This window comes from Passer montanus, unplaced genomic scaffold (genome assembly GCF_014805655.1).
Source record: "Passer montanus isolate IOZ18808 unplaced genomic scaffold, ASM1480565v1 scaffold149, whole genome shotgun sequence".
NCBI classification, from domain to species: Eukaryota; Metazoa; Chordata; class Aves; order Passeriformes; family Passeridae; genus Passer; species Passer montanus.
Genome location: NW_024361940.1, coordinates 254,047 through 266,750, shown reverse-complemented (window position 1 = coordinate 266,750; position 12,704 = coordinate 254,047). Strand labels below are relative to the sequence as shown.

General features: G+C 43.1%; 1 protein-coding gene across 12 annotated transcripts in view; it reads right to left on the bottom strand.

The window, feature by feature from the left end:
* Positions 1-1,473: 1,473 nt before the first annotated feature.
* PAK1 (p21 (RAC1) activated kinase 1) overlaps positions 1,474-12,704 on the bottom strand; it is a 102,436-nt gene continuing 91,205 nt past the window's right edge. For all 12 annotated transcript variants that reach the window (XM_039701074.1, XM_039701070.1, XM_039701071.1 and 9 more), the window contains 4 exons: positions 12,320-12,419; positions 10,325-10,521; positions 8,648-8,785; positions 1,474-6,756 (listed from right to left, as the gene is read on the bottom strand). In XM_039701074.1, the coding sequence (XP_039557008.1) occupies positions 6,670-6,756; positions 8,648-8,785; positions 10,325-10,521; positions 12,320-12,419 (522 nt within the window). In that variant the 3' untranslated portion in view covers positions 1,474-6,669. The remainder of the gene's footprint in view (positions 6,757-8,647; positions 8,786-10,324; positions 10,522-12,319; positions 12,420-12,704) is intronic.

Here is a 12,704-nt window from a genome sequence, read left to right as displayed (position 1 = left end):
GCCCCCTCCATGGGGTAGGGGCTAAAGCCACCAGAACAGCAATCCAGTAGTATTTTTAGGGGAACTTTGTGGGGACATACATTACCATGAGCAAAGTTTGCCTGGTACCCAGCTTTGTGAAGTGTTGGAGGAAGAGTGGTTGTTCAACCTGGAGAAGACCCTGTGGAGACCTTAGAGCACCTTCTGGTACCTAAAGGGGCTATAATAGAGTTGGAGAGGGACTTTGGTCAAGGGCATGGAATGACAGGGCAATGGGAAATGGCTTCAAAATAAAATTTTTAAAAAAGGCAGTTTAGATTGGATATTAGGAAGAAATTCTTCACTGTGAGGGTGGTGAGACGCTGGCACAGATTATCCAGTGAAGCTGTGGATGCCCCATTCCTGGAAGTCTTCTTGGCCAAGTTGGATGGGGCTTTGAGTAACCTGGGTCTAGTGGAAGGCGCTCCTGTCCATGGCAGGGAGGTTGGAACTAAAGGATCTTTTAGGTCATTTCAACCCAAGCCATTCTATGGTTCTAGGAAGAGGAAGTGGTGTTGGCCCAGTCAGATTTCTTTTCTCTAATGGGACAAGGACATCCAACATGGGATGCTACCACACCATGGCAAAGGGAATCACCCCAAATCCCTGCCAGTAGAGCTGCAACATTCCTCTCGCTCAAACAATGGTGGCCCCCATCTTTGTCAAACACAACTTGATGGCTGTATCTCTGCTTGCTTTCCTGAAAAAGACCTGGAAAAGCAATGGATGGAAAGCACTATTCAGCTCCAGCATCTGTTCAAGGCAGAGGGGATTTTACAGAGTCACATAGATTTCCTTATTCTAGTTGGTAAAGTCCCCCATTCAAGGTGTTCCCTTGTGTCTCAGTGATTTCTCTAAAACCTGGCTCAGCACCCAGCTGACTCATGGGAGCTTGTCAGAGCTTCTCACTGCTCCTCACCCCCACATTCCACAGGTGCTGACCTCAGAAACCTCTCAGCACCAGGCTGGGCTTCTCAGACTTCAGAGTAAAACATCCAGGTCAGATGATATCCTGGCAGTGTGATGAACTCCTGTTCTTCTCATCAGCCTTATCTTACCAACCCTAAAAGAAAAAGTGATGTGTGCACATACCCATCTCAAATCTATCCCCGATTTCCTCCTCCACACCAGGAGTCTCAGACACCAAACTTCACCTGCAGAGAAAACAAGCATCCAAGTTTCCTTCCCTTCTTCTTCAAGCTGTGCTCTAGATCCTGCTTCCAGTCTGTTTTTCAGAATATTAACTATGTCCAAACAAGTTAAAATAAGTGGTGAAAGGCACACTTGCTGCAACAGCTTTTACTGTAGTCACTTGGCTCAATCAAATAAGACCTGATTAATCTAAAATAGGTCAGAGAAACACAACCCCTCCTTCAAGCACCCCCGTTCATTTCTACTATCACTGCAAGGATCATTGAAACAGCAAGTCAAGCAGAACCAAATAATTAATCAAGGTTTTATATAAGGTTTCAATTTTTATTTTTAAAATGGCTGAGCTGACCTGGCACATTAAACAAACCCAGCAGTACAGTACAGGAGTTATGCCAAGGCAGCACGGGGAGAAGTACATTATCCAGCAGATTTTAAAATTGCAACAGACTCCATATTTCCAGGTGGGACATGACACAAAGAACACCTACCAACAGCTGAGAGCTGCATCAGAAATCAGTAGTTGCAGAGCAAAAAGCCTTCTTTACAAACATAAGAGCGAAGCTGGGCAGCTGCTGACACAATCCCAAAGCAGAGCTGATCTCAAAAAGACAAGACACTGATGCTGCAAGGCAGGAAGGAATGAGCTACTTGTCATCCACAGAAGCCGGTGTTAAATTTGTTTCTGCTGTTTCACACATTCAGGAAATCTGGTCTCTCTTTTCAGTTCCTTGGCACATCAAGGCCATCTCCTTGGTTCTAGCTCTACTTTTCCTATTCAGTTGAATTTTGTAATTTTTTGTGAACCTCCTGGATTAGCTCCAGCTCTTAAGCACAAGCTGTGACTCAGAGCCATATTGCTGCTCCACTCTCCACTTTCAGCACCTTTCCAGGCTCCTTTCTGCTCTCCTCCTTCAGAGACACTGCTGCCTTGAGATGCAGCAAGCTGCTGTGACATTCCCTGAATTTCCTCAGCAACTGTGCAATTGAAGTTTTAGGCTTTGCTTCATCCTAGCCTTTGGACCAACTCTCTTTCCCACCAGTCGCTGTAGGCTCCATTCTGGCAGCACGTTTCTGTCCAGCTCCCATCTGCATTGCAGTTTGGCTGCTGTTGGCCATTCCCTGTCAAAGCTGGCAGCTGCTTCTCTAAGGTCCCATCTTTGCCACAGTGAGCTGTCTTTAGCAATAAACTGTGAGAACCTACAGCATTCATTATACATATGCTCCATCCAGTTGGGCTTATCATCCCAAAATGCACTTACAGGCTCTCTACTACAGCTGAAACAAGAAGCCATTAAAAAGTCTTACTGTGTTATGGGGGAAAGATGAGCAGATAATCAGTTCACCTTTAGCAATTTTAACACTGAGGACGTTGTCATTCACCAGACAAATGGACTATGCTCTTAATTAGAAGTGGGCTTCAAACAAGTATTATTCTTAGAAATTGGTCAGAACCAATTTTGCTGTCAGCCAAGAAGGGTGGGTTTGTCCTAAGAAAGCAAGCACCGACTACAGACCATTGCAATCCTGTCTTGCACAGTACTCTGCTGCAAACGTGCCCTGCTTACACTGACCTGGGGTGTTTTGAGACAGATAGATCAGGATACTAACAGAATCTCAGCTAAGCTAAGAAGAGCCAGACTTTTATATACCTCACAATCCTGACCAGGCAATGCTCTCAGCACTTTTTCAAAACCAACCCCCTGAAAAGGGGCAACAAGTTGGCAACAAAACACTGCAGCAACTCCAGCTGCTTTGTAAAACAGTGGTGTCGATGTGGTGTCTACCCACCAAACCTCTTCTCAAGCCTTTGCCAGATTGTTTAAGTTAAGTAAGTGTCTCCATGGAAACCTCCTTTCTCAAGGAGCCTCCTCTGCTTGAGAAATCCCTGCACCCCTTTTGTTTAAAAGGGGAAGGCAGTTTGGTAGGAGCATAATGCCTGCCTAGAGAAGTGCCTGTAGCAACAAATCAGTCAGATTTATGCTCTTTAAAAACACATCCATTCAATGAAGACATTTCAGGGATGGCTAAAGGTGTGTTACTGCTGCTGCAATCAGCTAGTTCTGCTGTGCCCTCCACCCCTGTCCTGGCTCTTCACTTTCAGCCTCACAGAATATCCCGAGTTAGAAGGCATTCACAAGGATTACTGAGTCCAACTCCTGGCCCTGAGCAGGACAACTCTAAGAATCACACCATGTGCCTGAGAGTGTTGTCCAAATAACCTGCCTTCTTCCCACGTGGTCTCCATACCCCTCTCACACACAAACTCTTAGACACAAGTCAAGTTGTTTGTTTAAAAAAACCTTTAAACTCTAAAAAACCCTAATAGCTAAAGTAATACAAAAATTCAATGCCCATTCTTAAAACATAGGAAAAGTCTTATTGAAGATACCAACTGATACTCAAATAAGACAACTCTCTGTGTTTAAGAAAAGATTAGTTTTTTCCTTTCCCTCCACCAAGCCTGTAGGATACAAAATTATTTATGGAATAAGATTGCTTGAGATCCCCCAAAAAGGAAATCAGCTTTCTGAAAAGACAGTCGAAACAACTGAATATTTAATTTTCTAATATGGAAGAGAGAACTTTAATATTAGCATGCAAATTAATAATTAATGGCTGTGATTAAAAATGGTTTCACCTCAGACATAAGAGAAAGTTAGGGGGGAAAAAAGGCACCAAAGAAGCTGTCAAGTTGTAGTCACTTTCAAGTAACATCAGGGACAGATATTCTCAGAAAATAAGCCCTGGAGATTAAATTTTAAGTCAGAAAGTCACTATTTAAGAGCCCTCAGAAGACAGGAAGGGCTCTTTAAAAGCCAACAGAGGTGCTGGTGCTGGGCAACTCACACATGAAAGGAGAGGGGAGGAAAGGATGCATTTCAGAACAACTGGAACAAAATAAACCCATTCTCTTAAGACTAGGTTAGTTACAATGTTTTTAAAATATTTTAAAATATTTTCTGGGAACATAAAACCACAATGTGTCTGGTAACTAGAAATTAGGTCTAGGCACACTGTAGGAATCGCCTCCTTTTCCCACCCACCCCCCACAAGTGGGGACAAAACAGCCTGGGACAAGATGAGACACAAGCATGGACACAGTCTTGCAGCTTTTCCCAGCAGAAAGAAAGACCTTTGGCAGCACCCCTCTCCAGCAGCCAACAGAAACCAGGCATGACTGAGTCCATGTGGAAGTCGACGAGACAGAAGCACATTGTAACATGAGGGATAAACAGTCACTGCTGATCCCTTTTCATTATGCAATAGAGGATCCAGAAGCGCAACTTAAAACACACAAAAATAACCTTTTCTATCTTGTTTGGGGAAGTTTAGCAGAAATCTTGCTGCAGGAAAATAAACTCCCGTGCATGCTCACAGACAGGGCACATCTGCATTAAGGTTCTCATCTCAATGAGATGCAGAGAAGGGAGTGGGAAAAGGAATCAAAGAGAAGTCAGAGACATGAAACACATTGTGGATCAAATTGAACCCTACGCTGTCTGAAAAACAGTCAACTGCCAAATCTGCCAGTCAAATGAGATTTTAGATCAAGAGAGATCTAGCCACTAATTCTATTCCTCCCACATATGCCATCCTGAGTCTTCCAGAGGGAATACAAAGTCCTTTTCAAAGGGAATTATTCAAGCATAGTGGCCTTCCATGCTACAGTCACCATCTGAGCTCCAAGCAGATGAGCTCATCAATAGATCATATCACTTTCCAGGTTGGCATCTCTACTGTTTTGCCCAAGGAATTCATCCTTGGATACAAGCGCTACGAGAGGAACCTTAACAATACTGGTAGATGTAGTATACAGACACAAAGAGAGAGAAGCTGCAAATTGGGGAAATAGACTTCACCCCTCGGCCTTCTGTCAAACAGTGACTGCCCTGGAGCACAAAGGATAGGAGAAGGCCCCTCAGAAGCAAAAGAACTCATTAAGTACCTGCACCCAGTGAAGTTAGTGTAATAGCTGTCATGGACTCTGGGGCCAAATCAGAAAAATATATTTAATTAAAGCCCAGGATCAGAGAGGAAAGGGCTGAGCCAGCAGCAGGTCTCAGCATGAAGTAATGAATGTCTGTCCAACAGAAGGATGATAGGTTACTCCAGAATAGGTTTAAACTCACCCCATAAGTGAACAAAGCAGTAAAGAGAAAGGGGCTCCCACTGTTACAATACACATTTTTTGTATCCTTTTCACTATGTGTGAAGTGGCCCTTGGGAGCCACTTGCTATCCCAAAGGACTGCAGAAGAGGTAAAAAACAAGGTTAAATTACTTCATCCAACACATCCAAGTACCTGCTGACTGTATGAGCAATGACAGACTTGTCTGGTGACAGTGAATTCTCCAGTTCTCCTCCATGCCCAAGTTAAGAAACGCAGCAGTCACTTTATTAAAAATCAGTGTACAGTTTAACATCAGCCCAGTGTTTACAACCAGTCCCTCTTCTAGTAGTTCCAGGTTTCCTGTTGTTTTACAGACTATTGGCAACCCAAGGAATCAGTAGCATAAAGAAACCATAATTTTAAAAATTTATGTCCCCACATCTCCACAGAGAAAGCAGCATCCATTATCTGTTTGTTTTCCATTGGACTTGCTCTAAGAAACAAGAGTTTTCAACATATTTTGTGGGCAAATCTTGCCTTTACAATAGTAACTGTTCTGTTTGTTAATCACACAGAGCAGCACCTCTAAAAAGCCTCACAGCACTGACAAAATAACCCTAGAAGAGCTCTGTCATTTTCTTCCTGTGATTTATTTCCTAGAACAACAAAAATTATTTGAGATTTGTTTAACTAGCAGAGTTGCCACTAAAAGGGGAAGAGGGGAGTAGGGGGCAGTTTACACAATTTGGCAAAGAGATCATCCATGAACTGAGTTCTTCAATGGCTGCAAGAAGCACGCAGAGGCTTTGTCCATGCTTCCTCGAAGCATCCAGCAGTGCTGCAGGAGGGATGCACCTTCACCCCCTCGTTCCCCTCTCAGCTGACTGCTGTTCACATTGCTGCTGCCTGCTTCCTTCCCTCCTCGAGTCATAAAGAGCATAGAGCAGCCTCCATGGTGTAACAGCAGCTTGGCAGAAGCAGGGAAAGTGCAGCCAGCAAAAGATTTAATTTATTAAGATAAACATGGCGTAAGGTTCCACATTATTTTAAAAAATAAACACTGTAAGAAATAAGAAAACAAACTGGCTTCACTACATGTCAGTCACGTTCAGATGCTCTCAGAAAGATCTTGTCATCCATACAAAATGTTCTTCCCCTCTCATCCCCACCACAAGGCTGGAAGGACAGTTCACCATGTAAGATCAGCCATGTCCTGTTGGATGCCCTTCCACATACCGTGAACAATGCCTCTGCCACCCTCCAGGGCAACTCAAAGTTTTAACAACACCCCTGTGAAGAAGAAGCAGAAGGGGAGAAGGGCAAGTAATTCAGTCTCTGAAATGAACATCTAAAAGTCTTGACATGATGACTGTGTTGACTCCACCACTTTAATGGTTGTTCTTGGCCGCCTCTTTAGCTGCAATAATCAGAGGAGTGAGACTGGATAGAGGCTTTGCAATTTTCAAGAACTGGTGCTAGGACAAAGCAAAAGGAAAAATGGTTAGATTTTTCAGAACATGCCCCAGAAGTGGCTATCTAAGCATTTTCACCTAAACCCATATGAAATCTAAGAACCTACTCTAGTCTTTGAATACATGAATCCAGAAGCTCTGGATTCTATGACAAATTGTTGGGGATTGCCTGAAGTGATGAAAAGATTTGTACCCAACACATGCTAAATTATCCGATGTTTGCATATGTTCAAGATCAAGCAAAAGTCAGCAAATTCCCCTGGGGAATTATAAAGTTGCAAAATCTATAGTGAAATCCAGTGTGAAAGAAGGTGTACCAAAATCAACTTATGTGTTTCAGACACAAGGGATAGGGCTCCATGCAAGAATCGCCTCTCATTTCCCTGTTCCCCATTGTCACAGGTCTGGAGAAAGCACCGCCTTGGCCTTCCACCAGATATCAGAAATTTTCAAAGCAGCTGAAATTTGGGAGAGCAGCACAGAGCTTGCAACATAGCACCATTCAGTCTCCTATATAGGTGCTCTTTTTAAATAAAACAATATTGATTATCAAAACAGCTCTCAGGTGAGAGTGAAGGGCAAGTCCACAAGCTGTTCTGAAAACAAAAAGCAACAATAATTCACAAGAATTCGGAGGATCAGAAGGGATCAATCATCCAAGGCAACATGCTTCAGAGATAGAAAAAATAAAAAGTAAAAATTCAGAGGCCGCAAGGTAGTTAATAACAAGCTGAAGTGTTACAGTCAGAATGTTCTCCTGCTTCAAGGAACAGAACATAACTTCTTTCTGATATTTAAAGACTGAAAAGTCCAGAAGAAAAAATGATCTTTCAGCTACTACCATCCTGTCAGACATTTATGCTTCATTATAGTTACAGAAGGCAGCAACACATCCAAGTCTGAGCCCACTACACAAATTAGTGGAGAGAAAGGAAAACAAAATGTAAACTGTCTGATACTTAAGGTCTGAGTGTTCCTGATCACAGATCTATTTTATAAAGACTTATATATCCTACCCTCATGGCAAATTTGACAGAAAGAACACACAAAACACTCTTCTCATCCGTGCTGGTAAAAAATCCTGGCAGCTTGGTCCTCAACTTTCACTGTCAGACTAAGACACCAGGTTTTCAGTGAAATATCTGGTTATAAGGTGGTGAGGCACTGGCACAGGTTGCCCAAAGAAGCTGTGGATACCCCATCCCTGGAACTGTACAAGACCAGGTTGGATGGCGCTTTGAGGAGCCTGGTCTAGTGTAAGGTGTTCCTGCCCATGGCTGGGGAAGTGGAACCAGAGGATCTTTAAGGTCTCTTCCAATCCAGGTCATTCTATAATTAAGACATCTCACAAGCTTTCTTCCATCATTTTCCATCATCTCTCTAAGTAGTAGTATCAGGCAAATTTGGTAAAAGTGAACTGCTCCAGTTAACTGAAGCCATGAACACTTCAAAGAGCTTAGTGATCCCTCCTCCCAAAAGGAGACAGCCAGAATATCTGATAGCTAGAAGCCTTTCTGCTGTCCAAATTGGAACAAGCATGACAAGACAAGACACACAGATGTCATGGCCAGCCACATGAAGAAACCACAGGAATCAGGGGGCTCAGCATCTGGCAGGCCTGGGACACAGCTATTGTTTGAGTCTGGACACAGAACACACTGCACAGCTGCTGCCAGTAGCCAGTCCTGGAAAGGGAGCAGTCTGTTATCACTTTATTACAGATTTTTGCTGGAGGGCTGTGGTTTTCAGTTGCCTTTTGCCCCTGAGAGGTTACCTTACCTCGTGCTTTCAGCTGATGCAGTATTTAAGACCTCAAAGAGGATCTCACCCCTAAGCCTGGCCTCACTCACGATTGTGTGATTATAGTATTCCAGTCTTGTTCCCCATCATGTACCTGTAGCAGCTCTTTTGCAGAACCTCTCTTTTCCACATCCATCTCAAGACAGCGATTTAAGAAGTCTCGGAATATGGGTGAAAGCTTTTCTGGATTCTGCAGTTCTGGAGTCCCGTTAGTAGCAATGAGATACAGGGCCTGAGACAAAAACAAGCACCCAGGAAACAGGAGGTTATGAAGATTAGATTCCATCTCTGGATCAGAGACACCCATTTCTCCTCTCCCTCCCCATAGTTCAACAGGGAGGAAAAAAACCCACCTTATCAGGGGCACTAATCAATGCCTACATTTCAGCAAACCGAATTGCTGCCAGCCCTATTTTTTTGTGGATGAGATCCAATCGTTTATTGTTTTACCCTTGTAATCTGGGTTTTGAATCCTGCAGCCCTCTCAATAGATTACAAGGACAAAAACAACATTCCAGACCCTGTTTACATAGGGAAGTTAACTGGCACAACTCTTAACATTACTCCTGTAATGACTATATCCTCATGGGAAGGTAACCCTGACTAAATAGATTTTTTTTCTGTTGGTACTTTGCCTGAGTCCACAAGGCCTAACACATCAACACTATAAAGATGCAGCTGGCTCCTTATAAAGGATGCCAAACAGACCCTTGGGCATCTTTCCTGCAGGAAAAAAGCAGTTTTGCTACTGCCTGGGGATAAAGCATTCACATACATGCTCCTCTGAGAATAGAGAGACTCAACATTCATCCATTTCAGGATTTAATGTGAAAAATTTCCTGGATTAATTTTTAAGAGAAACAGAAATCGGTCAGAGACTTGTTAATATACAGGCTTTTTGAGTGCATCACTCAACATGTCCCATGGGAGCAGTCTGATAGCCTGGGAATTGCCATCAATTGAGTTAAATGAAGCCAAAGTGTTGTTACTTTAACTCAGCACTGTTTTATTCCTTATAGTCTTCTTGGCTGCTACACTTCTGTCCCAAAAATCCCCTCCATTGCAAGAGATGGGAAAATAAAGTTAAACAGAATTTTTCTAGATCCCTCCAACCCGTGTAAATGGGGAAAGAACCATAAACCTAGCTTACATTAAGAGCAGTGACGTCCCTACATCCTGACAGCATATCTCCCTTTGTTAATAATTAAACAAAGGAAAGACATCAGGAGGCTTAAGCCCTGTCTAAAGGCTTATTACACTTTGAATTTTACTTGGAGCATGCAAGGAGGAACAATCTGCCCATAGGAAACAGCTCCTACTAGAATAGAATTGAATAGAATCATAGAAATATAGAATGCTTTGGTTTGAAAGGGACCTTAAAAATCACCTAGTTCCAATACCCCTGCCATGGGCAGGGAACCTATACCAGGTTGCTCAGAGGAGAATTCTCTCATTTATAGTGTAGAAAGTTTCAAGACATGACTGCTTTGTTGCCTTAAGGTAGAACTTCTGCCTCTATCAGCATTGCAGAAAGTGGGAAATTAGGAGTGTCATGATCTTACTCATAGAAGAGCCCACACCTCTGCTACCCAGAGCAAACCATGGCTTTTCACTAAGACTATCTCAGTCTTCTCACTATGACATCTAAGGAGGCCACGGGATCATTTGAGTTAGACAGGGTTGGAGGTGATGACACCACACCAGAGGATTCAGACAAGCTCAGCTCCACCAGCAGCTCAGTGAAGACCTGAGGAGAAAAGCACTCTCTTACTCTCAGAGGGTTCTCATTGAGGTAGGGGGGCTCTCCTTCGATCATCTCAATGGCCATGATCCCCAAAGACCAGATATCCACTTTGGGCCCGTAAGCTTTCCGTGTCACCACTTCGGGGGCCATCCAGTACGGGGTGCCCACCATGGTGCTGCGCTTGCTCTGCTCAGGAGTGATCTGGGCACAGAAGCCAAAGTCAGCTGGAAAATTAAAATAGGGTGGGGGGAAAAGACATAGGAATCAGCAACTTTCTCCAAAAACAATCCTTACTGACACCAGATACAGTACACTTCACACTGCTGCACTGTCTGGTGTGCTGCTGCAGCTGTGAGAGGAGTAGTGGTTTTGTGGCTAACATAGAGGATGGTGTTTAGAGCTAAGTTTCTAAACCTGGCTCTCAGAGGCCATGAGGATTCTAGAGCTGCTAACTTGACAGTGTGAAAGATGGGGATCAGGAAATAACTACACACAGAAGTTAAGACACTCACCTGTGTTGCAGCATTACTGAGATGTTACACACTATGTAATATATGGACTAAAGACCATTCCTGGGTATGTGAAAACAGGAATTAATGCAAGACTGATCTACATACTCCTCGCAGACCACATGCTGCACTGTCTGGTGATATTTTCAGTCCACGGGTATTACTTCCCCTGTAGACATATCATCCTTGAAGCAGCATTTATTTTACAGAGCAAAGAGTGTTCAGAATAAATTTAAAGTGCCTAAATTTATATTGATTATTTTCTTTGAACAGAGAGAAAGATGGAGGGTCTTCATACAAAGATTGCTGAACCCTATGTTTTATTGGGCTCTAATTTGTATTTGGCTCACCAAAAGAAAACTAAATCTGTTCCTTTTTAGCCCAGCAGAATCAACACAGCAAGATGCACTGCCCATCTTGACATCCTATGGCATCACAGGTCTAATTTTAGGAAGAATTATGAAAATTAAACTGATTCCTAGCTGAGTTTTCATCAAGGGTAAATACCAGGAAAGGACATATGGTTCATAAACAGGGCAAATATCCAGCAAAGCCAACAAGCAGCTCAGATCTAGAAGGTTACTGCATCATATCCACAGGGATTTCTCTAACTTTAAACTACAGCCTGGCACCAGCCACTGTGTTCAAAGAAGTTATTCCATAAGAATAGAGCACTTTGGCCCCCATCAACTGTTCATTGCTAATGCTCCTGAGACCTGGCTCTATCAAAGTTCAGCTTTAGTTTAAAAAGCAATTATGTGCAAAAAACCCCACCTTCTTACTCAGCATATCTGCACTCTGTGAATTTTGAGTCATATCTGCTGCTGCTGCCGACAAAAATAGATTTATTTATGCCTGTTGGGTGCTAGCCAACAGAACTGAGAGGAAGAAAAAGGGAGCACCATTCTGTTAAAGTTACAGGTGGAAGATAATAATTCACTGGTTTCCAGGGTTATCTCTGCATGGACAATGACCAGCACAACAGCTACCTTAGCACTCAACAGGGAGAACAGTCTCAAGATTTTCATTACTACTGATACCATAAGGAGGAAACAGCATTTAGGCACCAGTCTGGGTTGGCATTATAAGATTAAATGACTTGTAGTTACACAGTTTTCAATTCTCCCTCCACTTCCCCTGCCCCTTGAGTACCTGCAGTATTTTCCAGACTGAAGAGGTTGTTCATAAATAAAGACTTCTAGCCTTACACCTTCCAACCAAGCTTTTTGGGCTGGAGTAGCATTAAAACAGTTATTTTAGTTCACATAAACAGATGGCCCAAAGCTAAGTGAAGCCCAAGCCTCACTTCAAGTCTGCTATCAGTTCACAAGGATTTGTGTTTGCCAGTCTCCATTAAAGCAAATGCCACAGAAATATCTACAGTAGCATTTCTACAGCCTGTTCATCATGACAGCATCAAGCACCTCCAACACCCATCTCCCTAAAATGCCTGGCCCAGAGCAGATAACTGGCACGGGTTGATAAGTCATCAGCAGTAATGTTCCCTGCATACTTAGTTTGACAGAGCCATCCATTCCCAGCAGGATGTTGTCACTCTTGATGTCCCTGTGAATAACTTGGTTTGAATGGAGGAATTCCAGGGCTTGGAGACACTGAAAAATAATTGAGATATTCTTACTGTACATGAAATGATTCACCAGTCACAATTAGCCAACTAAAGAACTCAAACAGACTGTGTATTTTTTGGTAGTAAGGGCTCTGTGTGTTAGGACCTTTCACATATGCAATATATGTAGGGGCACAGGAGATGTCACACTGGGATCAGCAGGTCCTAGAAGGACAAGCTAGTCCCAAAGGACTTAAAGAACAGATAAAACTAAGAGGATCCCAGCCCCATTTCCCACTCTAGTTCTTGCCTCTGGGGTGAAACACGAGGC